Genomic DNA, 26,311 nt, shown 5'->3' with positions numbered 1-26,311 from the left:
TATAGCAAAACCGAAATCTATAAATTTGTTACCACTCCGAATACAGAGATTCTATTCTTTGAACTATTTTTGTTGCATTCTCTCATTGGCTCTTGCTCGATGTCCTTCCTACTTACTATATCGGTTCGTGTATGTAACTTTGTAACAATCTTGCGACGTACTATATTTAAGACAGTTGAGAGTTATTATGAGCATTTACGTAGTTGTAATATGTAACATTTTTCCATATATCTGGATTAATATTCATGCATACTAATCATATTTTTTCAACTAATTCATGCACTTATATTGAATCAAACCATATAAAGTAAAATCATTCAACGATAATCTTCTTATTTCGAGTTTGAATTTCATGCACTTAATTTTGTTTTGGGCAATTTTTTTCTTTTTATTTTGACTTTCTATTCATCTTTAGATTATTTTACGGTCGTACCACGTGACTACCAACACGAAAATGGACACGCGTCATCGTCGTGGTGCGCCAATTTTTTTTTCTTCTTCTTTGACTACAAAAAAAAAATTTACACTAAAAACACTCTCCCTCTCTCTCTTATTTCTCTCTCTTTTTTGGTTCTTCACTCAAATCTGAATCTCTGCAATTTTATTTTATTTTCTTCAGCTGAATCTCTCAACTTGAGTCTCATCGATCATCTTCTAATTCACCATCTCGACCTCCGATCAATACTGTTATCTCTTCATTCCCTCAACTTCCTGAAGATCTACATTCGTTCGCGCCTACAAGCCTGAGTTTATTTTTATTTTTATGATAGATAGATTATTTGGTGTTTTTGGTTCTAGCAAATACTCTTCCAATAATTGAAAAAAAAAAGAGAAGAAATTTCTGAGTTTTTGAGCTTGAATATAAAATCTAGAGCTTGGTTGTTATATATGCGTGTTTGGTTATGATCATGGAGGATGGTGATGCGACGTGTTTGGATGCTGAGCTTTTGCAGTTGCCTGAATTATCACCTCTAGCGTTCAAATCGAGCCCGGAGTTTGGCCAGAAGTTGTTTGATCAGTGGCTATCGCTTCCTGATGCCAACCGTTTGGTAAGTTTTCGTTTTTTTTTTTTGTCATATTATGTGGATGCAGTGCTTGTTTTCTAGCTGTCGGATTGCCCTTTGAGAGACACTCTTTGTCAGGTGAACTCGTGTACGTGTACAATTTGTATCTGTATATTGTGGCTAGCAGCATATACGTGTCTTGGTGTGATAGGAATATTAGAGTTGAATTTGGTTTTGAGCACTTCTCACTGGCCGGTTTCAAAAACAAATAGTTCAAAATTAGTTTTGCTCTCGCAATTGGGAATGAAATTTTCTACAACACTAGTTGTTAATTGCTAATTGACCAACTAGCTTTCAATTTTTTCCCCTTTTGTAAGAACTGAGAAGCTGGACCATTTTCTCCTATATTTATCTTTTTCAGTAATAATGTTTTAATATTCTTCGATGGTGCTTATATGCATGATGTTTGCTCAATTTTCTCAAAACTCATGCACCAGTAACGTTGGCGTTTTGTTGTTTTTGGGCTGCATAGGTGACATCACTTGTCAATGATGTGAAGGCTGGGGTTCCCTTGAATGTCCCTGGAAACTCTTCAAGTCCTCACGCTAGTGCTATTAGTCCATTGCCATCCATGTTTCCAGCAGGCAGTGCACCTCCGCTTTCACCAAGAAGTGTGTCTGGTTCCCCTCGTATTACAAAGCAGAGGTCTGGTCTCTCGAATTTAAGTTCCCCTTTGAAAGTAGTTAGCGAGCCAGTAAAAGAGCTGATACCTCAGGTTTATTCCTTTTCATAATTACGTTTTCTGTATGTGGCTTGCCGCAACATGTTTAAGGGAGTGGTTGAAAAAATCTCTAACTCTGATTCCTCAAATTCTTGCAGTTTTACTTTCAATATGGTCGTCCACTTGCAAATGAACTAAAAGAACAATCTGTTTTGCGAATCAATCATTTCTTCTATGCCCATGCTGATGGGCTGCAAATACATGGTAATGCATGGTTGTAAATTTGTAATATCAGTTTTGGTGTTTCTTCTGGAACTAGCCTAAACATTTTCACTTTTTTGTTTTGTCAGAGTTCAAATTGGTCACTAAGGAGATCTGCAAGCTGCCATCATTCTTCTCCACCTCCCTCTTCAAAAAGATTGATGTTAATGGGACTGGTTTTGTGACAAGGTAGTTTCCTTGCATATATAGTGAAATACCTTGTAGCTGTTCCTGGATGTTATGCGATACTTTTCATTTATTTAGTAGTTACTCAGTGCTACAATTTTCAAGCATTGCTTATATTTTCTTTGGCATGCTTGAAGGGACGCGTTTATTGATTATTGGATCAATGGAAACATGCTGACATTGGATATTTCGATGCAAATATTTAAAATTTTGAAACAACCAGATCTTAGATATCTTACTCAGGTATTTTGCTTTCCTTACCATCATTTACTCTTTAAATTGTGTCATGTTAAACTAAATGATATGGCGAATTTGCATTTCTTTGGATATTCATATAATTTAATGCTTCTGAATTTGAATATTGCGATAAGTTGAGATAATTGCTTGCATTCTTTTTTGAGAGCAGTCAATACTCAATATGGTGTACCATATAATCCTTATGTATGTTTTCAACTTGATTGCAGGAAGACTTCAAACCTGTACTTCGTGAACTATTGGCTACTCATCCGGGGTTGGAGTTTCTTCAGGGCACACCTGAGTTTCAAGAAAGATATGGTTTGTGCCATCTTATAGAGAAAGTATTAATTGACTATCAAATTTGGTCTCCTATCCACATTATTCAACTTGTCTTCTAGACAAGAAATGGATTCAAATATCATGGGGTGTTACATATATTAATTTTCACTTAGTATTATTGAGTTGGCCATTCATATTCAGATGCATATAAGTAAAAAAAAGATATAGTGTCTTTGATGATTGTTGTTGAACTTTATTAATTTGCTTTAGCACATTACCATTAGATGTTTTCTTGAGACTGATGCGGAGTACATGTTATACAGCGGCCTTGACTATTAATTGAGTTGAAATGTTTTTCATTTGTTGATGGTTGGATGCTTGACTTGGTATTTTTTTGCAATGGCCAGCTGAAACTGTAATATACAGAATATTTTACTACATGAATAGATCTGGCAATGGTCACCTTACTTTAAGGGAGCTAAAACGTGGAAACTTGATTGACGCAATGCTGCACGCAGATGAGGAAGAAGACATAAACAAAGTGTTGAGGTTGAATTGCTAACTGTACATGTTTTACTTTCGTTCTTGGGTTCCAAATTCTTCTTATCAATTTTTTTTTTTAATATAATTCTTTTACACAGGTACTTCTCCTATGAACACTTTTATGTCATATACTGCAAGTTTTGGGAGCTCGATACGGATCATGATTTCTTGATTGACAAAGAGAACCTCATCAGATATGGTAACCATGCACTTACGTACCGAATTGTTGATAGAGTATTTTCTCAGGTTCGTCAAAGATCCTTCTTTGATAGTTTAAGCTAAATGGTTTTGCAATGAGAAAATTATCCTCCCTCTGAATTATTTTGTTATATGTCCTCTATTTTCGTTTCATATCTTTAGCTTTTTTGTCACTTGACTTGAATTGTTACTTGTGTTCAAATTTCACAACAGATTCCTAAGAAGTTTACCAGTAAGGTTGAAGGGAAAATGGGGTATGAAGATTTTGTCTACTTCATTCTGGCAGAGGAAGACAAATCAGCTGCACCCAGTCTTGAGTATTGGTAAGTCCAAGTTACATCTGGGCAAGCCCTTTAAGTATTGATACTGTGTTTAAATTTTTGTGCCTGAGGGTTTCATCTGAATTGTTAAATCTCTGATTGAAAAGACTAGTCTGATTGGTGACATATTATTTCATTGGCTAGGTTCAAGTGCATTGATCTGGATGGGAATGGAATTCTGACTCGGAACGAAATGCAGTTTTTCTATGAGGAGCAGTTACACAGAATGGAATGCATGGCACAAGAGCCTGTACTCTTTGAGGATATATTGTGCCAAATAATTGATATGATTGGCCCTGAGGTTCACCTTCTGCCATGTTACATTTTCCTTGAATCTTGAAAATAGCTTCACACTTGTGTTATAACCTGATTGATTTCTTTCTTCTATTACAGAATGAGACCTACATTACTCTGCAAGACCTGAAAGGTTGTAAGCTTTCAGGGAGTGTATTCAACATCCTCTTCAACCTAAACAAGTTCATGGCCTTTGAAACTCGTGATCCATTCCTTATTCGTCAGGTACATTCTAGGCAATATCCTTTATACTTATTTGTGTCGTTGTTGATGCATATCTATCTTTAACCAAATACTGGATGGTTTTGTTTTTTAAAACAGGAGCGTGAGAATCCTACATTGACAGAGTGGGACCGGTTTGCGCATAGAGAATATATTAGGCTTTCAATGGAAGAGGACGTTGAAGATGCCTCTAATGGCAGTGCTGAAGTTTGGGATGAATCGCTGGAGGCTCCCTTCTAAACTTCATAGGATCTTGTTAGACTCGTGATTTTCTTTTTCCTCAAATCTGTTCTTTTACATATATAGTGTTAACATCCTAGTTATATTACTTTTGTTTCTGTCCCTCCATTCCATAGGATAGTTGTGTCAAATTTCACATTTTTTTGGTTCATCTTTACATGATTTTATCTAGACACAATATTAACTAAATACAGTTATTTAAGGATGAATTTAGGAAAATGGAATGGATATTTATTAAGCGGAGAAGGGAGTATTTTACATGAGGAAAATGATTGTTTGAGGCTTTGATTGATAAGCTTTTGACTGCTCGTCAGTTGTCACTCAATTGTCGCTCTAAGCAAAGGCTCATTAACATGACTAATACCTCGTTATGTTACTTAACAGGTAGTAGTTTATTGACAATCCAAGCTTTTGAGTGACGAGGTTTTGTGTTAGGAATTAACACCAAGTCAAGCATACCTCCTTCTGTTTGACTAACGAGGGATAATTGTGTTTCTCAATCCCATTCCATTGTCTTGCCACGAGCGCTGAGAGTCCACGCGCGGCTTGTCAAATGAATAGGGTCGTATGCCGTTTAACTAGTTGACCCGAATATATTAAACACGCCAACTCACTGACTTGAGTAGCACGAGTTGCCAATTATTAAATTGTTTTTTTAGTCCTATTATTTTGTCCATCCTAAACGTTTCCCTCCTTTGTAAATGGGAAAAATCTCTATCGCCAGTCCCTATCGCTTCTCTGTGCGTTGAGATGAGAGATTAGCATAATTGAGGAGATTATATTTTCTCCGTCCTAATATGTGTATTTTTTTAACATTTCATCCTACATTTCAAATGAAAAGTATATATATATATATATATTCTCTTTGAATATATATAGAAAAACTAAAAAAATCATCTATATTAGCGCAATAGTAGACGGAGGGAGTAAATAAAAATAGAATTCATCTTAAATGATACTCGCTCGGTCCAGTAAAACGCGGAAAAAAAGTCAACTGGCTAAAACTCAAAATCGGAAATAGTCGAACCAATAGAAAGTTAAACCCTAAAGCCATTTGGAACGAAAACCGTTAACAGTTGACGCCAAAGCAAGTCAAACGACGACTCGACACTCAAAAAGCTATTTCTTCTTCGATCTTCTTCAGCACTTGTCAACAACTGTAAATCGTGAAGAAACATGAAGGTGGTGGCGTTAGTCAGCGGCGGAAAGGACAGCTGTTACGCCATGATGAAGTGCATACAATACGGTCACCAAGTTGTCGCTCTCGCTAATTTGTTGCCCTCCGATGATTCCGTCGACGAATTGGATAGCTACATGTACCAAACCGTACGTATTTCTCTTGAAATCTTCGTTGATTGCTTATTCATGTGTAAATTAAATGTGCGTTTTTTAAGTGTGTATATTATATTATGCTCCAAAGTGATTCATTCAATGATGTCTTTATTCAATTTGTTAAATTGGTCGGTAAGCTGTCGAATGCTCTTTCAGGTCGGGCACCAAATAATTGTTAGTATTGCAGAATGTATGGGACTACCCTTGTTCAGAAGGCGAATAAAAGGATCCTCAAGGCAAGTTAACTTCTTTTACTTTCAGAAACCTGTTATGTCCAAGTCTATCACTAGTGTAGCTGTCTTCTTCTGTGCTTGCAACTCTTACAGTAGCTCGGATTTCACTAGTTGTAGCTCATAATTGATACGAGAATGATGATATTATCAACATGTGTTCGGTAAATTGTCTGCATCCTGGTGTAACACAAAAATAACTTAACTTTCTCATGATCATATTCTGTTAACAGAGGATTTACTAAATTGAACTCGGCAAGAACAGCGATCAAATTTCAACTTAGGAATGCATTTTGCAGAAAGTTGTTTTTCCACTGGCTTGACGAATTTTTTGTGCATTATTAGGCACCAAGAGCTTAGCTATAAACTGACTCCTGGCGATGAAGTCGAAGATTTGTTTATTTTGCTAAAGGAGGTAAAAAGACAGATACCAACTGTCAATGCAGTTTCTTCGGGTGCAATTGCATCAGACTATCAGAGATTAAGGGTGGAAAGTGTTTGTTCGCGGTTGGGGCTTGTTTCTCTCGCATATTTATGGAGACAGGACCAGTCTCTGCTGCTTCAGGAAATGGTAAATAGTGTTTGTTTTTTACCTCTATTAATTTTGGTCCAACAATCAAACTGTTTCTTCTCACTGGATCTAGTCTCTTTTTCCCCCGACAGATAACAAATGAAATTGTGGCCATCACAGTAAAGGTATTATTTATTGTTTCGAACTTTTGATACTGTCATATTTTGGTTTTTAAGCCGGGAGAATATATTAAATTTTTTTTCTCACATATCAACATCTGCAATGTGTGAGCTGATGCATCTGAAATCAACTAGAATAACCCCTTAGCTTTCCCTTGTTTCTGCATTTTCATTCTACGCACGCATATATACTACATAGAGGAAAGAGGGAGTTTATGCAGGCAATGTCATCTTTGAGGGATGGTTGTTATGATCTGGGTACATTTTTTGACAAACTGTTTTTTTATAGGTTGCTGCCATTGGATTGGACCCTGCAAAGCACCTTGGAAAGGAATTAGAATCCTTGAATTCCTATTTGCATAAATTAAAAGAGTATGTTCAGGATTGATTACTATTTTTTATGTGAATGCTATATACACTTATCAACGTGTGCATACATTTTTGTGCTGATTTACTTTTCGGTTTGCAGGTTGTATGGGATTAATGTATGTGGTGAAGGTGGGGAATATGAAACTTTAACACTTGACTGCCCATTGTTTGTGGTAAATTTGTTCCGCCCCCTCTTCTGATATAATTACTTCACTGGATTGAAAAGTTTATCATCCCTCTTCATTGTTTGACTGATTTATTAATCAAACTGTTCTCCTGATTATATTTTATGTCAGCCAGTATCATGAATGTAGAACTATCAAGGCTATATAATTTGTTTATACAACAGCTTTGATTTCTGTTTCATTGCCATTCCCTCTTATGAGCCTCATAATATTGGCATTTTCAGAACGCTCGAATTGTTCTCGACAAATTCGAAGTTGTGCTGCATTCTTCAGATTCTATAGCTCCTGTTGGGGTTCTTCATCCCTTGGAATTTCATTTGGAAAATAAGGTATCCATTGAATCTGGTGGATGTGACACACTTAATGGTGTCTGTGAGGGTAATAAGGGGTTTGTATTCGAAGTGCACGCAGACAGTGTAGAAAGATGTGAAACTACGTACCCCTCTATTGCAGATGCCACTGAAGTTGTTCCTGAAGAAATTACAGATGACAGAATTCATATTTCAAAGACGAACAAGGATGATACATTTTCCATTTGTTGCTGGTTGGAAGATACTTCGAAAACTTCTACAGGTATACAATGATGACCGATAGGAAACCATCGCTGCAAGATTGTTTTCTATTTTCTTCTCTTTGTCTGCATCATTAAATTTCTTAATTGAGTTTTTTATTTGGATTGACAGCATTGCAGGAAGATCTTGAACTTGTTTTGAAGAAAGTTGAATCACAGCTTAAGAGACATGGTTTCAGTTGGGAGCATGTCCTGTATGTACATCTTTATATAGCCGACATGAATGATTTCACAAAGGCCAATGATACATATGTATCCTTTATTACTCAAGATAAGTGTCCTTTTGGAGTTCCTTCTCGTAGTACAATTGAGCTCCCATTGTTGCAAGTTGGTTTGGGAAAGGCTTACATTGAAGTCCTAGTGACAAATGACCAGAGCAAAAGAGTTCTGCATGTACAAAGTATCTCATCCTGGGCACCTAGCTGCATTGGCCCATATAGTCAGGTATATTGAATTATCATTTTTCTTACTTTTGGAAATTCAAGTTTCAATGCTAATTAACCAACGCTTATTTTATGATACTCTTTTCAGGCAACCTTGCACAAGGAGATACTCTACATGGCTGGTCAACTGGGGCTTGATCCTCCCACTATGACTCTCTGCAATGGAGGCCCCACTGCAGAGCTGGAACAAGCACTCAAAAATAGTGAAGCTGTGGCAAGAACCTACAAGCGTTCAATTTCTACTTCCGTCATTCTTTTCGTTGTTTATTGTTCAACGAATATTCCTCCGTCGGAGAGATTCAAAATTCAAGAGGGGATGAACACTTACCTGAAACAAACAAGACTTAGTCTGGATAAGAGAAGTGTATCTAAAAACCTAAGTCCGATGTTTTTGTATGTCCTTGTGCCCGACCTTCCAAAAAGGTAAACATTTATCTGTTATGTGTGCTATATTTTAACTGAGAAGTATGCATCTGATAAGTTCTTGTTTCCTGTTATGCAGAGCTTTTGTAGAAGTAAAACCCATGCTTTATGTTGAAGAGGACGGCGATACAGCTGATGAAGTTGCTCAAGTTGTCTCAAGCATAAAATTGTCCGATCATTGGGAGTTTCAAAGCGAAGAATGGCATGATTCTTGCATTCAGAAGTGTATTCTCAATGAAAAGATATGTGCCGCGATTTTATGCATCACAAGGGAAGTTGCTTCAAAGATTTGTTCTAAAACACTGGCTGCTGATCAAATCATGGTGGATAATCAAAATTCTCTCACAGAAGGTCAACTGGGGAACATATCAAGATTTTGCATTTATCTGCTTGATAAGATTTTGATTGAAAACTTCATGTGGAAAGATATCATGGTAAGTGGATAACTCATACACCTTTGCTGTTTATTTCCATGTTTGGTCACCCAATCACATATTTCTAAATGTGTATTTTTTTATTTTTTTTTTCTGTATAGAATTTGAGGCTGTATTTTCCAGCCAAGATTGGTTTGCCAACAGAGAAGTTGTCACTCATTTTTAGCAATGCTCTGAAAGAAGTGGGAGAGAACGTTCACAATGATGAGACGCCAATATTTAATTTGGTTCCAGTGTTGGCTTGTGGCAGTTCAGCGGCATCCATGGATGATATTATCACATGTGAACTCTTTGCTCGAAAATCCTGAATTTTATAGCTTGCCACCTTGTAAAAGTTGGTATATTTTACAGAAAAATACACACAAGTTGTGGGAAAATGCTTGACTTTTAGATAGAGTCAAATTTTTTGTACCATATTCCTATTGCATTAATATTTATTTACATGTTCGCTTTATAAATCTCTATTTAGTAGAATTATTATGAGGAACAACTAGACTTGGTCTAGTCGTTTTTATACATGCTGCTACCAATAAGTTCATCGTCGAAGAAGTTACATGGTACGGATTTGCCATCTTTTTAAGATATTTTATCTATTGGAATTATCCTGATGCGTTGGTGAAAGGGAAACTATATTTGTAGCTTCTGAAAAATGTAGTGGATGAAGCATATTTGAAAGCTTAACGACCACATAACGACTTTTTGGTTTGTTATCTGTCAACGGTCCAATTGAATGGAGGGAGAAAAACAAAGAGGGAAACAAAAAGCTCTTAAAAGAGTTTTTCTTCGGACCTCTTATCAAAACGAAAACTATGTCTGATTTACCAGATGATCTTTGGGAGAAAGATTCTCGAGCATGGCATCAGCAGCACGAAACTGACGTATGAAGATATCTGCTCTGTCTCTGTCACGTGCAAACGGCTAAACGAACTTTCAGGAGAAGATTCGCTGTGGTCGGAGTTATTCTCATTGGATTTCGCTGATATTTCGAGAGCTTATGAGGAGTCGAGGTTCAACCCTTTCATTTGGTGGAACCCTTGCTTTGATCCTCTGTTATGGTACCTCCCTTACGATGAACCCCTTTCCAGGGACCCACTCTTCTCCTTTTCCCTCCAGGAACTCTTCGCTTCATCCCCCAAATCTCGATACCAAATCAGGTATATTTAAATAGTTTGAGGTTTAAGCTTCAAATTTTTATCATTTTTTTTTACTAAAACATGTTTGGATTAAGCCTTGAATTCTTTTTTAGATATGAATTGTGAAGGAAAAGATGTCCAAATTGGAAGTTTGAATTACGTACCCACGTAGCATAACTTTACTCATATAGGTAACTAACAGATGCAGGCAGGCATGCGTATTGAAAAAAAACTTTGAGATGGATATATATTCTTTAATGGAATATTTTATATTGATTACAGATGGTTGATTTGTTTGAATTTTGGGATTCTGTTATACTATGTTTTTTGTAGGTTTGAGAGGGATAGAGAAAGGGAAAGAGAAGTAGAACGGAGGAGGTAGAGTATAAAAGATGGCATCTTGAACAGCACTGCGTGCTTTTCAGGGAGTATCTTCCTATGCAAGCAACAAATGAGCCTGGAGTTCGATTACTCCTTGATGAACATGAGCAGGGTCAGGATAATTTAAGTCCTTCTTGGACAATGCTGATGAGGACGGGATGGCCGCCGTGAAATTGAAACAGAAGAGGAAAGCTACCGGCACCCATTTATGCTATTTAAGAAAGGTCAATGAAACTTCTTGCGCAAGTTAATGTATGATATTGAGAATTGTTTTTAAAGTTGTCTAATTCCGTGAGTTGCACGTACGTATTGTTTTCTTTTAGATAACCTCCAAACGCTTTGAACGTGTGCCCATGATGAGAACTTCTCCCAGGTTGGTCAATTGTTATAATCTTCGATTTGAAACTACCAGCTTTTGTGATTCTGATTTCTGCCTTCCAGATTCATATTTCGATTTCCGCCTCGTATCTTTTAATTTTTGATTTTCTTATTTAGTAAAATATTTAGTTTTCTTTCATGGATTGGCAGGAATGTTAAAAGCAAGGCATTTTTCATCAGATGAAGATTTGGCATCGATAGGCATTTTGAAAATAACCCAGCTACTCAAATTTTCAAGCTTCAGTCGTGAGGAATGGTTCATTTACTCCTTCCTAATTTTGTTAGTACCATTTGATTATATATATGTACCATATATAACTAACGCTTGCCCATGTAAATTGTAATATATATATATATATAATATTCTGGTAATTTTATAAAATAATTCAATCAATCAAAATTAAATGGCACAATACTCCAAAATTAATTTGTCAATAATATTATTATAAAAAAGGAGTTGTCAATAATATTTTAGCAAGAAAAAATCTAAACCAGAATATAAAGAATTGCAATTAAATGTTTGGACAGATTGCGCAGTAATGAACGGCAAATATCGATAATCCTTAGACATTTATGTTATAAGAAAATAATTGAGAAAATTTATATTTTCTTCTCACACGTTTATCTATCTGTAATACTTTTTCAGTTTTTTATATTTTTTCGTTAGTCTAAAATTTTTTTACGTTTTTCGTTAACGATCAAAAATATCCCTCTTTCATTAACTTCACATATGTAGCGCTAACTCATGCCTAGTAGCTACCAGAATCACATAATTGTGACACGTCACAATTATTTGCCATGTCGCAAATTTTTGCAAAGAAAAGGTGGACTTTTGATGACATGTCAAAATTTTTGATGAGTCAGATGACACACGTAAAAAATATATCGGTCCATTAAGTGACTAGGTGCAACTAAGTGTCACATGTACAAAATTGACGGTAAAAAAATATATATGATCGCTAGCGAAAAATGTGAGGATTATTTAGGCTAATGAAAAACATAAGAAATTGAAAAAGTATTATAGGTGAAACGTGAGTAACGAGAGTATTCGTTTTCTCGTAATAAAATTAAAGTTATGGCTAAAAGTTGTTCTTCTATACTATTCATTTGCTCCTCCTCCTCGTTGCGCTTCTTGTATTCCCAGGTGATAACTTAATTCTTTTTACAAACGTGTCCTTTTTACGCATAAATAAGTCATTTAGTTATTTGTATATAATTTTGTTGGTGTGTTTTGAAGGTTTGATATTGATTCCTGAAAGCGAAAAGTCACAGAGCTTTTGTGTAGATGATGTTCACAAGTGTACTGACAGTTATTGTCATGAAAATGTTTGTTGAAAATTTCCAGGAGGTTATGGAAGATGTTTTAATACTGGCCCCAGCCGGTCCCCGCTGTAAATTTTTGTTGAATACTGTATTAAAAACTGTAGTAATAAAATTACAAACATTTATTTATTAAAAAAAAAAAAAAACAGCCTTTCATCTTCCACTTGTGCTATTTTCTCTTCTGCAGGAATCCAAAAAAAAAGTTTAGGTTACATTTATTTTTATGTCAAAAGAAAAACATAAATTCTAAGGAAGAAGTAATTTAATTTGCTCCCCAACATCAAACGTTCAAATGAAATACTATAAGTTCGAGGTGATATAACGGGATAAATACCCTGAAGGTCCCTGAACTTGAGTGTAGATTTTAAAATACCACCTCAACTTACTTTTTTTTCAAATCTTTACCTAAACTTCACTCCGCTCACATTTTCACTACCTAAACTTGTATTCCGTTAACTACCTGTCGTTGGTTTTCTAGGACAAGGCATCACTACTTGAGATTGACGACGATGAGCGGAGTTCCGAGGGATCCAAGGCTGATACTTCCGGCAGTGATATCGGAGCAACTTGTTCCGGCCGTGGTAGCCAGCGGCAGCGATTTGAATATGATGAGCATGGCGGCGGCGAATGTCCTGCAGTTTTTAATTTGAATATAGTAGTATCTATAATTAATTAGAGTTCTTAATTAATTAGTATAGTCCTGCAGTTTTTGATTTAACAAATTCTTATCTGTTCTGTGTCTGTTTATATTTTTTTTCCGATATAATCAATTGACAACTTTATGCTCTTTAATGTTATTTTAATTCTTAAAAAAATAAAAAAGAGGATCATGAAAAATATACGTGGCAATTAATTATGAGATGACCAAATTAAACTTGTGTCTGTTTATATTGGTATTGTGAGAATTTGACGTTTTCAATTGTCAAGGGTGATACTGATTGGTACCTTCTAAAATCAATAAAAGCCAGTTCGGTTCAGGCATCTTCATTGAAGATAAGAAAAGAACTCCATAACATTAACATATACCAACAACAAAATTATACAAATATAAATATATTATTATTTTTATTTTAAAATATATTTTCGTCTTAGATGTAAATATAATATTTTTTTTTTCTCAAAATATATGTTAATTTAACAATTTTAAAATAATAAAAATATGTTCTATTTTTTATTTTTTTTTTGAAAGTATTCATTAAATAATTTATCATCTATTTATCCATTATCCTAAATTTTGTATTTTATGTATACATTAAATAATTTATTTCAACATATAATTTTAATTTATTTTCTAATCAAATTCTACAAGTCATCATATCACATTCCACATTCATTTAAGATATGCGTAGAATACATTTGAGTATTTTTTTTTGAAAAAACTAACGACCGAGACCCCATAAAATTTGAACAGAGTAAGGTTGGAACCAATTTTTTAAACACATTTTTATATTATATATACATCAAACATATATTTATATTTATGAGGATTATGTTGATCAAATGACTGCTTTTGTCTTTATTTCTTTTATTCTATGCAAAATCTCTTAGATTTTCATTTAATTTGGGGAGGAGATTGGCGTTTGTATTGGAATTGAACCACTGAAAAAAATAGATTGAACCGAATGAAAAGATATATCTTGATCCAATTGAACATAGAAATTGAGACTATTGGGCCAACTATTTATAGTGTAGGGATAAAATTGTAAACGTCCTAATCAAAGAAGGGTCATATATGAATTAAAGAAACTAATTTCTTTTTGATTAGTTTTCTTACTGGATCCAGTTGTTACAAACATTTTATTCTATCAACTTCTGTTCTACATCAGTCATTAGAATTTTTTAAGATGATAAATAGCCTTTCATCTTTCTCTAATGCTATTTTCAATTCTGCAAGAATGGAAAAAACTTAGTTTAGGCGACATTTACGTATTGGTCTCGAGTCATACGTTGAGATGTTTATACGGTTTAATTACGTCAAATACAGTTACTGATTTACACACTACCCTTTAATTGGGCCTTTTATATATGTGAAAAAGAAGAAAAAAAAATATTCAAAGAAAGAAGTAATTTGCTCCCCAACATTATTAAAAAGTTCCACTCAGCAATATAAATGACTAAAAAATTCGACTACATGTCATGAAAAAGCCTCCTTATTTGATCAACAGCTGCTGGCATCAGTGTGACAGGGCAATGGTTGTACTGTATAGATAAGCAACGGCGAAATACAGACATGTAATTAGAAACTTAAACGTGCCAAGTTGCAGCAAAAGTTATCGGAAAATTAGGAAATCAAACAGAAATAGTTGAAACAGAATATCTTTAAGCCTCACCTGAGAGATATACTTGAATATGCAAGAATAACAGAAGACAAAACCGGATATTGTCACTACAGATGGATTTGCACGTTTCTGTGTGCATAGAGGACACAGTGTTCTATCACCTGGTAGTGATATTCCATCTTTGGCAACCTTCGGGCGTGGAGGCGGTGGTGGTGGAGGATACACAGTTGGAGCTGACATCCTTTCTTCGGCTGATTGGTACCACCATTCCATCATCTACATGAAACTCAAAGTAGTGGTCAATCAGATCAGGATTTGGGCAATATGGTTTCATAATGTTTTTGAATTGAGAAATCAAATTACTGCTTACCTTAAAGATGAATACTGCAGCAATTAAACCAGTCTGTGCATAGTCAAGCACTGCATAAGAACAGCTAAGCAATGCTCCTTGTACTGTCTGCAAGAATTCGTCCATATTCGTCAAAAAAAGTTAATTACTGGATTTTAAACTGATGCAGACAGACATCAGAAAAATTTGCAGTGTCAAGCACACTACATAACATGAAGTTTTACCTTTAGCCATGGAGGACCGCGAAGTCTATCACGTTCCTGGCTTCTTATCTTTGATATTCTTGAAGAAGTATCCATCTTCATGGACACAAAATAAAAATAAAAGTTAGAACACAAATTGAGATGCATCATGAACAGATAAGATGCTTCTTAATTCCAGTGTAAGCTATATTGAAAAAATTGTGAAGTCCTAGTAGAAAATGTAACAGAGCCGTCCTAACATACCTAGTCCTGAGTATGACTACATGGCAACATTACTTTAACCAAATACAAGTTTCTATGCATATCGAAAACAATAACTTCTAGCTAAATTCAATTTCATACCAGCTCTTGTCCCGTAGCTCGACACACTTCAACTCCAAGAGCTTGTAAGCCTAGAGAATAGAACCCAGTAGCATCAAGCAGATAAAGAAGCTGATACGTAAATGACAGTCCTGAAATAAAGAACTTCACATTAGATTTTTGGATGTCCAGAAAATGTTGCAATGCAGCCAAAGGGAAAAAGGAGCTCTTGCAAAATAATTTCTATCCTGACAAGTAGATTGTCACACATTGAGACTGCCAGCATATTAACCATTTTCTAAATAACACATTAAGACCTCAAAACTTAACAGAATTTCAAATAAATTTGTACAACAAGAATCGTCAATACCTTCACTGGTAGCATGTATCCATGGGTAGCAAGCAGCTATAACTTTCTTAATTTTCTTTTCTAATTGCATTCTTACAGTCGTTTCCCCATCCGACGTAGTCTCTCTTGAGACAAGGGAGCTCTCTCCTACGTCAAAAGTATCAACATCATCAAAACTATCCCCACTAGGTCCCCACAAGCTAGCTTGAAGCCTGGCTTCTCTCTCTTTGTTATAGATCCAGTGCAGTTTTGACTTTAGATAAGGCAGCACAACCTAAATGAAATATCAAATCCACGTCAAGAGCCTTCATCTAGATTGGGTTGTATGGGAGGTAGCTATAGCCTCATGAGTGCATAAGAAAACAATACCATAAATACAACTGAAAGAACTCTCTGGCGCTTTTCTAACCCAGAATGCCGCATCTTATCACCAGATTTAAATTGAGCATCATCTTTTTCCGCTCTTATTTTGACAGCTCTTCTTCTCAAGCCATATAGAGATTCAGAAAAAGACGCGTCTGCAGATGAAAGAAAAGCAACAAACGAAAATAAGAAAAGTGCATTCCAGGAGAAGTCATCAGGTAAGGATCAGAACGAAATATTGCGAGCAGTAGGCAGGCAATAGTGACTGAAAAATAAACAATCCTTGCTTGAAGGAGAACGTAAACCTGTTGTTCGTAAGCTATGAGTTTCGAGAACCGTCATAAGCAAAGCAAAGAATTCATCCTCATAGTCTAGAACCTTATGGAAGAAAGGCCTCCTTAATGCCAATACCTGAAAAATTAAACATAATATATTCTAATTACTAAGTGTTAACTGAATGCTACACAGGAGCAGAAGAAAACAAAAAAGAAAGAAAGAGGACACTTTGGTTTCCTTAACACAGCAACCCTCAACTATGATCAACTGATAAATTAAAAACGAGAATAACCCAGTAATCCAAAGACTGAAATTCTCATAATTGTGACAAATTTAGTGGACTCGAGTAAAGGTAGCTGATGGGCACCGATTCGAAAGAAGGGAAATTGTACATAAGGAATGAACTCGACCAATTGAAATACGAGGGAGGGGAGGGGGAGGAGGATTACGCCGATGGAGTAGGTGAGGGCGGCGCGGAGGCTGGCGGGAAGCTGTTGGGCGGCAGCCATTTCAAAGAAGGTGGGACGGGTCCCTTGTCCTCCTACTTGAAACAACATCTTCCGTTCACTCTCTCTAGAGCTTCGCTTGGCTCAATTTTTGTTGCAGAAGAAGAAACACTGAATCAACGAAGTAGTGATTGTGCTTTTAGATTCAGTGTAAATATCATCTTCGATTGGAACTATGGTTAGCTTCTCATTCACTTTCGTGGCATCAAAACTGAATTTCGATGATTGATTTGATGGTAACTTTATGTCAAACAATTTACCACGAACACCAAAGTTTGTCAAGACTCCGAGGAGGGCAGGGATGTCTTTCATTTTTTATATTTGTTTTATAATTTTTGAAGTTAATTTCTTTATGATTGTGGTATACTGTATATTGATTTTTTTTTAATTAATTGATTTTTATTTTTTTTGAGCAAGTCTCTAAATTTGTGTATTTTTTATTCCTTTTTTACGTTCGTGTAAATTTTTTCGTCATTTAATTTTAAACACGATTCTATGGTAAGTCATCTACAGATCTGCCGCTTCGTCTACCAGCTACGTATGTAAGATACTCAAGAAGACTAAAAAATAATTCTTAAATACTTTAATAAGCTACAATGTTCGAACTAATGAATACCTAATTCGAGAATTTCATTCACATGAGGTACTATCATTCTTTTCTTAGGAATTCTTCCCTTTTGTTCCGATACTTGTACAAAAGGCATACATATATATATGGCATCCATTTTTAAAGCATTGTGACATAATGTACAGAACATATATCCCTAAACTAACTGGTGTTCTCATGATAAACAATCCTGAAAAATATTCTGTACAACAAATCCATCTTCCGATGAGTCAAAACTACCAAGTCCTAGTCCAGGAAATGAATTCGGGAAACAAAAGTCATAAATTCCAAAACCGGAGTTTTTGCCTCCTTCCTAATGAGACAACTATGTCATCCATCCTCCCCCACTAAAGCATACAATGGAAAATAGCTAATCTCGTCATTCAAGTACTGATAAAACCCTTCGTTTTCATAATATAATATAACCCAGTTCCATCATAATATCATCATCTAAGGATCAGAAATTAATTTTTGTCAGCTTCATCTGTCCTTGCTCGTTTTGCTGGTTGGGAACTTTCTTCTTCCACTTCTGGTTTATCTGATGAAGGAGTGGCCTTTGACTTGTCTTCTTCCATCTTTCTTTGTTTCTCAAACATCGTCTGTAGATACCTTCCCTGTTCTTCTATCCGCAATTGAAGATTTCTCTGAATCTGCACGAGATATTTGATTTCAGAACACCTGACAATGACATACTCCAGATAGATGCATGTGTTCCTACAATGAAGCAGCGAAACAACAGCATACCTCGAGTTGTTCATGAAGTTGTTTCTGTACTTCCATCTGTAATCGCAGGGCTTTGGTGATTCCTATGTGCCTGTAAAACAGTATCAATTGTCTGTAAGAGTCAGTTCAATTCAACAGTTTCCAAACATATTAGATGCAAGACAAGGATACAGCCACAAAAATATCATCAACAAGGACAAGGCAAATCAAAATATATTGAGACAACATTAGAGTGAAAAAAAAAAATGTAAATTACGTTTTCAAGTCCAATGATTTCATTTCTTCTGAATGACTTGGTTTCTTCTCTGAAGATCCTGCAAAGACATAGATGATTTCATGCTTCTGTCAGTATCAATTAAATATACCCTAAACGAAGTATATAAGATCTTATGCAAAGACAAAATAGGTGAATTATAGATAGCAAGTAGAATTCTAAAAGTGGTAGCAGGAAAGGGCTATGTCTATCTAGAGCAGAGGTTATTGTTACAAAACCTATCTTCTGACAGGGAAAATAGTCTAAAAATGAAACCAAAATATAAATATACAATCACCATTATCTTCAGATGCTTCTGGTTTGTATCTAGCTGTCCGGTACTTCTGAAAATCAAAAGATAGATTTTATTAAGTCAAAAATTGAGAAGCAGCGACCAAAAAGAAAAACACCAGACTATTTGATTAGATCCGCACCTGAAGATGGCTCTTGACATGGTAAATGGTCAGACTATCAACGTTCATTAACTTCAAGACACCCTTAGGAGTGGCTCCTGTTAAAAAAGAAGTCCAGTCAACAAACAATCATTTTCTAAGGTAATAATGAAGTCAAGACTCATATCTATGACTGGGGCGATACACACGTTCACAACCACCAAGCTGGTTAACAGCCTCCACAAAAGCCTCATGAAGTTCTTGTGTCCAGCGCATCCGGCCTTTAGTTTGGGGTACAGGAGACAACGGATTAACAGCAGCCAAGTTTTGTCCGATACTTACATTCTGGTGAGGCTGAATTTGCTGTTGTTTCATCGAGATATCAGAGGATTGCTCAAGTGCCTGCTACAATGTTTATAATGTCCATCAGATACAACATAACAAAAGGATATAGCAGAGTAAAGAAAACATCAACCTAAGTATCTTCAAGCTGATATTCACACATATTAAAGAAGGGAGATAAAATTAGCTACTCATTACTAAGGCCACATAGAGATAAGGGCGTGCCTTTGGTTTCGAATCCACCATGTCAACCTCGTTGAGAATCTCAGACCAATTTGGTTCTGAATCGTCAACAGAGATAAGCTGATCTGCCCATTCTTGCCAGTTGGTTCTCTTGATTTGCCCGTCAGATGCACTGCCTTGACCTTGAGTAAGAGGATTCTGGGCAGAGTCATTTTCAGGAAATTCAGGAAAATCAGCAAAGTCTTCAAATTCATCTATTGGCCAGGAAATATCCTTATTTTCTTCAAGGGGGTTGACTGAAGCAGAGGATGGGAAGCCTAAGTCAGAAGAATGAGCTTGTAGCAATGGTACTTGATCCATCGATGATCCACGGATGAATGGAGAATTCTGGGAATTCATTTCATGAGGCAGAAAAGATGAATTGGGCATGCTGTTTGAGATTTGTGGTGTTGAGGAAAACAATGACCCAACAGCCCCATTGGCGACAATCATAGGAGACGGTTGAAGGTTTACAGGGGTTGATATGAGTTCCCTTTCTGAGGTAACATGAAAAGAATCGGGTAATTTGGGGTACTTCCCTTCAAGAGGAGTTGGAAACACTGGGAATGACGAGGACATGGTCCCGAAAACTCAAAGCGGTCAGTTGTTCTCCACCTGATATCTGCACAAAGAAAATTTACATTATTTATCTACAGACAGTAGCATCCAAAAAGTAGCAACTTAAGAATTAATCTACATTGACATTGCAACAGTTACAACCAACAACATAGGAAACAAGTTTAAATCGATGATATGGCATAATCAATGAAGTTCTTGTGCAACCTGTTCCAACTTTGACTCGCATTACTCAGCCTAGTACGGGTGTACATATTCACCAGAAATAAGAACCTGTGTTTTCTCCATCAATTGTACTGGTGAAATTATGATGGATATACCAGGAAATACACCTCATAGAACACAATTTAGTAGACTCATATTACCCAAATCTCAATTTGTGAGTGGGTGTGCGTGGAAAAGCTTAAAATCAGTGAAAAACTGGCGCCATAGATTATAAGCTGAAATACAGCTGATGAGTCCAAACTAAGCTTGGGGAGGATTACGTATCCAAATTCAATTGAAGAAACAACTAATTGATGAGTTGACCAGGGGAAGGAAAACACAAAAAACCACCAAAAGGAAAAAGAGGCATCATCAGATTTTAATAAGCTCAAGGAGGCATCATCACCAGACTTTAAGCTCAAGTAAGCATGATGAATCAGAATTATCACATAGCTAAAACTGAAAAACATTAAAGGAATATCAAACAAACACTGAAATTCACCAACACAAACAAAAACAAAATCATGAGAACACAGTCCAAGGTAAAATCAATCGAAATTACAAGAATCGAACAGAGATTCGATATGAAAAACGAGAATAGAGCATGAAGGGAAGGGAGAATCTTTATTACCTGGAGAGGAGAAGAAGAGGAATCCAAAAGGCGACCGTGATTGGATAAGCAGCCGATTGTTTGACACCCAAAAAAAATAAAAAAACGCACGCAGAGGCAAAAATATTCTTCTCTCGATTGACACTCGCATCACACGCGCGCCATTCTGATTGTGGGCTGTACTTTTTTATGTTTATGTTTTTGTTATCTTTCGTTGATTAGGAGTATTGGTGAGACGTGACCAATTTGGCTTCACATTTTACTTGTCCCCTTGGAAACACAAAAGGTTGTAATGTAAGTAGTAATTAACACATCATTACTTGATTGTCAAAAAAATAATCAGCATTACTTTATTTGGGATCGTTGATTGGTAATTAATGGTCACATAATCGTACGGTTGATTTGTTTCCTTAAGCTTTGCCAATGCCAGGTAATTTTTTCATTATAATTTTTCTTCGAGACTGATTTTCAAATATTTTTAATAAAATTAGTAAAAGGAATTGGGAATAAACAGTATCGAATATGTATTTTTGGTTTTGTGGCTGGCGGCTGCTCTAGCTTTTGCCTTTTAGCTTGTGCTTGTGAAAGGTTTGAGTTAAGTAGTACTACTTGTAGACTGCAGTTAGTACTAGTACTACTCGCCATTTTGTGCTTTTGCCATTTTCTTAACCACATAGAATATATATAATACTAGACATAATTATAAATACCATTTTCTCTGTTTTAAATTAAATAATAATATAAATATAATTTTTTATTTTAAATTAGATGTAAATTTTGATAAATTTAAGAAATAATAATTATGTTTTTTTTATTATACTCTCATTACTTTTATCTTTATGTACCTTATGCATTATCTTTCACCAATTTTATCATCTTCATCCACATGTCCTATATGAGGTTTTTTTAATCTATACAATCACAATTATGTTAAAAAATAAGTTTAAAAATAATTTTTTTTAATTTATATGAAATTGACTAGATTAACATTTAATTTGGGACGGGAAAAATGTCTATCCCAAAATATATTATATTTTTATAGAAAAAATATGGATTATAATGGCCTCTCATCTCATCTCATCATAATTTGATAAAAGAATATCGCTGTTAGGTAAAGCACATATCGTGTTGAACTTTGTCAAAACTCATACTACCTTCTAGAAAATAAATATAATGGCTTCTCATCATAATTTGATAATAATGATGCACTAACTAAAAAAAGAATTAGTTATTTTCTCCTGTATTCCTCAAGGCCTTGTGCCGAATTGATCACTTGCTTTCGTTTTCCTAGAAAATAAAATCTTACATGAGGAATTTACTCTTGTAGAAATTAGGAAAATATTAGTGGCAAAGTGAAATCGATTCGATGCATGCACCGAATTTCCTTCCTAGCAAGCAATTTTGAATAGTCGACCTAATACTATAGTCATCCGTGGTATTCTGTTCGTACCATGAATTTTATTCCGACATCCGATCGATAATGCTTCAAAGTGCTGATCGATGATTCCTTCATTTTATACGAGGCCTCGAGTGTAAATAGGGATTTCTATGAGCGTAACTCGAGTCAGGAGTAGTCCAAGCGAACCCACTTAAAATCTTTATTGAACTATGACCGGCCATCATATTAGCAAATAAACGTATTCCTGTGTTTGACAGTTCTCTGTCTAAACATTTCTAGTCGACTACTTCTTGTTAAACATGTTTTCCAATTTACACAATGAACTGCACAAGGATTGTTTAAAAGTAAATCAGACTTTCAAATAATAATATTTATTTAACTGTCGCAGTTTGCATTAATTAATCATAGAACGTAAATACTTCAAATGGTATTAGCAGACATATCTAATGCTACTCACCCAGTTATGCCTCTCAGATAACATAGCACAAAGAGGACAGCCAGTTACTCATTCCCCCTTCGAATTGACGTCAAAAATCCGATAGACACACCAGGGCATCCTTTGTTTCTGGAAACACAGGAAATTTTATAAATAATGGACCATTTCAAGTTTCAAACAGTACAAGTGAAGCTCCATATACCTGGCAAATGTTGAACTTCTGCTTGGCCTTTAGCTGACAGCTCATTACACCCAGATGCTCAAAATCAATCCATTCTCTTCACTACGAAAACTGAAGTTGACTGTTCAAGCCATAAATATAATCAATCAGAAAGAATGAAAAACTCCAAACCCATTAGATTACTGCCAAAACAAATAAAACTACTCTACAAGGGGAGAGGTCTCGGGTCAAAGATGTAAGGACATTCCAAATTTAAACATAAATGCCTAGCCATTTAGCCCTAACAAGATTTGAGTGCGAAATGTGAATGTTTCTGAAGCAGAACCAGGAATCAGAGTTAACCCCATTATAATGTGACAGAGCATATTCATGTACAAGAAATAACATTTTTTCTATCCTTGTTTAAATAGCTAAACCTCACCTGAGTATATATGGAGCATGCTGTCACAAATCTGCTGCCGTGAGGAGGAAATGGTCATTTCAAAGACCGAATACTTTTTCACTATGTATTACTTACTGTTACATTCTTCCTAAACACAGCTCCCTTTGGACACCACAGTCAAAGCGGTGCCTTTACGGAGCCATGCTGTTAATTCTTATTGATGTTCAAAAGGGTTAAGAGAAAAGGAACTTCCATCACCAAGTTGTACACCATATACAAATGGAAGTCTCAGGGTTAGAAAACTATCAGGTGGTAGAATCACACTACAGCCAAGGCTGAACTGCAATTTTTGCTCTGGATCTGGTCTGATGGTGGCAAGCAAGATGACTGAAAAGAATGAAAATTATAACTTAGTTAGAATGTCCAGTAACGTAAGACTTCTCCCTCCCAATGAAGCTTGAGATGACAAACAAATACTGCTATCCACCAAAATGATGGAAAAAAAATAATAATAATGTTCCAATCTCAAACAAACAAAGAAAATATTCAACCACTGTCCCAAGCTCAAATTTCAAATTCAATAGAGTGGGGGAAAAGGATACCTCAAATTGTATAACAGGGCAAGTGGCTAATACAACTGGAAATGGAGGCATGACCTACAAGCAAATTGAGTTGATCATACAGCGAGTATAAATGGTTATAAAATATAAGTACAACTGATATCATAAGTCTAACTCAACATTGATTAATAGTCAAAATATCCAGGTTGTTCACATTTTTTCCTTTTGGAATGCTTTATTATGAAACAATGTCTAAAAAAGACTATGTAAAACAATAAAACATACATAATGGCTAAATCTTTGAAAAATTAATGCAAATGCAGGAAAGTGGAAGATATATATATGACACATGCATACCAGAAAAATCCTCTTAAGCTGTGAAATTGTGCCGGCAAACATACATTCTGGTGAATCCATCTTGACTTTGGAGAGGCTACAGTGTAGGCAGTTCATGTAAAGCGGTAAGTTTCTATCCAACAAGGAGCCACTACCGTCATCATCAAGAACAACCGTCTGAAGGCCAGCACCAACACCTTTCAAGTTTTGTCCCTTCATTTGCATGGAGCTCTGAATTTGTCCCTCTGTAAATCCATTTCGTATTATCTCTTTCGAAGCAGCCACAATTTTTATCTTATTCCGAGCAGAATTCTGAAAAGCCTTAGCTGCACCATCTTTTTTAGCCAATTTCGAGGGTCCAACTGGAGTTCGGTCTACAGCACCTCCAGAAGAGATTTTGGTAGACTCTCCCACCAGAAGATATGAAGATCCAAGTTCTTTGAGATGGTCGGAATTTAGTAAGAAGCGATGACCATAGGGACACTCGTGTTCAAAGCCAACATAAACTTCTACATGCTTCAATATAGGTTTCAACTGGATATTTTCCACCCCATTTGTGTTGGCTACTTGCAAAGTGGGGTAAGAATCACTGAATCCAGTAGAGTTGATCCCATTAGACATATCCTGTACAACTTGAAAAATTTCAGATTGTTGAGATCCTTTATCAGAAGTTGAACTAACTGCTCTTGAACTGAGATCTTTCTTTTGCTTCATGCTCTTTTCCGATGAAGGTGATGAATGTTTCCTCATCTGGAGGGGAGGGAACCCTGAATCTGTTCCTGCTGATCCAGCAACAACTTCAGAAAAGGGTTTTTTCATAGTAAAATTAGGAAGACCTCTTCCAAACCTAATAGTTTTATCACTATAGTTATTGTTTTCTTCAGGGCGGCCCACTTTAGTTTGAATTCCAGTAATGTGTGATTGTGTCGCCAAATTCCTATTTGCACTATTATTATCAGCAATTGTTTCAATGGTACAATCCATACTTGAGCCAGCAACAGAACATTCCACTGTAATAGGTTTGGGGGTTTTCTGTTTTTCTAAGAATATTGTCCATTTGAAAAGAAACTTCTGTGAGGCACAGAACCCACTCTGAAGTAAGCCTTTTGAAGGTTCATAGTACCTCGAACCCCCAACACGAATCAGACTCCAGGAGCATGGTTTAATAGGCCCTTCACTGCTTACATGTGGTATCTGGATAGCAGGAAGCAGCTCGTCACAATCCAGAAAGTAATGACATACGCTATTAGCCGATTCAAAACTGAAAGGGTCAGGTCGTAGTCGACGAGAGCGTCCACAAGCACAAGCTTGAAGAAAAACATATCCACTGGAATGACAAGTCTCAACATCATGCATCTGGTGCATGCATGGTTTTCTTGTCAAACTGATGGCATCGAATAGTTGCCTACCAGATTTCCAAATAGAAGTGAATTCATCCTCTAGCTTTTTTGCAAATAACTTCACTGAAGAGCCCCTAACCATTGAGTGAAATTTATGTAAAGCTTTTCGCAGATGGGTTTCATGTTGTGATGTTGGATAACAGGAAGGTAAGTCTTTCAAGTACACATCTTTTGCAGCTGGAAGAGACTTTTCACACCACAAAGTTGAAAATTTTGTATTCAAACCTTTACCCCCTTCTAACCAACAGACTGCAATATCTAGAGGATCAGGATATCTGGTAACAACGCCTTCAACCTGATTTGGACTGCCATTCCGTTGGCGGGGTTTTCTTTTACCAACATCAATTTCCTCCATGCACCCACCTTTTGCTGACAGAACTCCGTTCAGAATAACTTTACTTGATGATAACCATGATTCCGAATTCGGAAGTTCAGGAGTGGTGGTGAACACCTTTCTAGATGCTACCGAGGCGGCGGCAGCAGCTGCTGCGGCAACAGCAACCATACCAACACCGGCAAATGTCAGACTGTCTAGAAATGAACTCCTTAACAGGCAAAATATCCTCCTTAGTTGCATTATGACTATGGCTTTCAAGCAAAAGGGAATCCGAAGTTGCTTTCCCATTTAGAACATCTTCCACAAGGCCAGTGATGAACTCTAGAGAT

At 36.0% G+C, this 26,311-nt stretch overlaps 4 protein-coding genes across 4 annotated transcripts; 2 read left to right on the top strand and 2 right to left on the bottom strand.

Annotated features, from left to right (window-relative positions):
- Positions 1 to 902: 902 nt before the first annotated feature.
- On the top strand, positions 903 to 4,505 carry LOC139884738 (serine/threonine protein phosphatase 2A regulatory subunit B''beta-like). The gene is made up of 12 exons (XM_071868728.1): positions 903 to 1,049; positions 1,537 to 1,779; positions 1,884 to 1,989; positions 2,076 to 2,175; positions 2,310 to 2,415; positions 2,637 to 2,727; positions 3,096 to 3,237; positions 3,330 to 3,477; positions 3,643 to 3,752; positions 3,894 to 4,050; positions 4,143 to 4,268; positions 4,365 to 4,505. The coding sequence occupies exons 1-12, from the start codon at positions 903 to 905 to the stop codon at positions 4,503 to 4,505; spliced, it is 1,617 nt and encodes a 538-aa protein (XP_071724829.1).
- Positions 4,506 to 5,681: 1,176 nt separating this feature from the next.
- On the top strand, positions 5,682 to 9,490 carry LOC139884740 (diphthine--ammonia ligase). Its single transcript, XM_071868730.1, has 11 exons — positions 5,682 to 5,831; positions 5,994 to 6,073; positions 6,413 to 6,638; positions 6,731 to 6,763; positions 7,047 to 7,129; positions 7,227 to 7,299; positions 7,536 to 7,884; positions 7,995 to 8,326; positions 8,414 to 8,748; positions 8,828 to 9,182; positions 9,284 to 9,490. The coding sequence occupies exons 1-11, from the start codon at positions 5,682 to 5,684 to the stop codon at positions 9,488 to 9,490; spliced, it is 2,223 nt and encodes a 740-aa protein (XP_071724831.1).
- A 5,034-nt stretch (positions 9,491 to 14,524) lies between these two features.
- On the bottom strand, positions 14,525 to 17,073 carry LOC139884739 (peroxisome biogenesis protein 12). Its single transcript, XM_071868729.1, has 9 exons — positions 16,966 to 17,073; positions 16,546 to 16,651; positions 16,247 to 16,395; positions 15,899 to 16,151; positions 15,571 to 15,680; positions 15,250 to 15,324; positions 15,047 to 15,133; positions 14,728 to 14,952; positions 14,525 to 14,596 (listed from the first exon to the last, which is right to left on the bottom strand). The coding sequence occupies exons 1-9, from the start codon at positions 17,071 to 17,073 to the stop codon at positions 14,525 to 14,527; spliced, it is 1,185 nt and encodes a 394-aa protein (XP_071724830.1).
- A 1,020-nt stretch (positions 17,074 to 18,093) lies between these two features.
- On the bottom strand, positions 18,094 to 20,140 carry LOC139884741 (protein PHR1-LIKE 1-like). The gene is made up of 7 exons (XM_071868731.1): positions 19,565 to 20,140; positions 19,207 to 19,399; positions 19,040 to 19,116; positions 18,904 to 18,949; positions 18,609 to 18,666; positions 18,374 to 18,443; positions 18,094 to 18,279 (listed from the first exon to the last, which is right to left on the bottom strand). The coding sequence occupies exons 1-7, from the start codon at positions 20,138 to 20,140 to the stop codon at positions 18,094 to 18,096; spliced, it is 1,206 nt and encodes a 401-aa protein (XP_071724832.1).
- Positions 20,141 to 26,311: the final 6,171 nt, after the last annotated feature.

The sequence above is a fragment of the Rutidosis leptorrhynchoides genome, unplaced genomic scaffold (genome assembly GCF_046630445.1).
Source record: "Rutidosis leptorrhynchoides isolate AG116_Rl617_1_P2 unplaced genomic scaffold, CSIRO_AGI_Rlap_v1 contig597, whole genome shotgun sequence".
NCBI lineage: Eukaryota > Viridiplantae > Streptophyta > Magnoliopsida > Asterales > Asteraceae > Rutidosis > Rutidosis leptorrhynchoides.
Note: the sequence above shows the minus strand (reverse complement) of the source record. Positions and strands in the feature narration are given on the sequence as shown.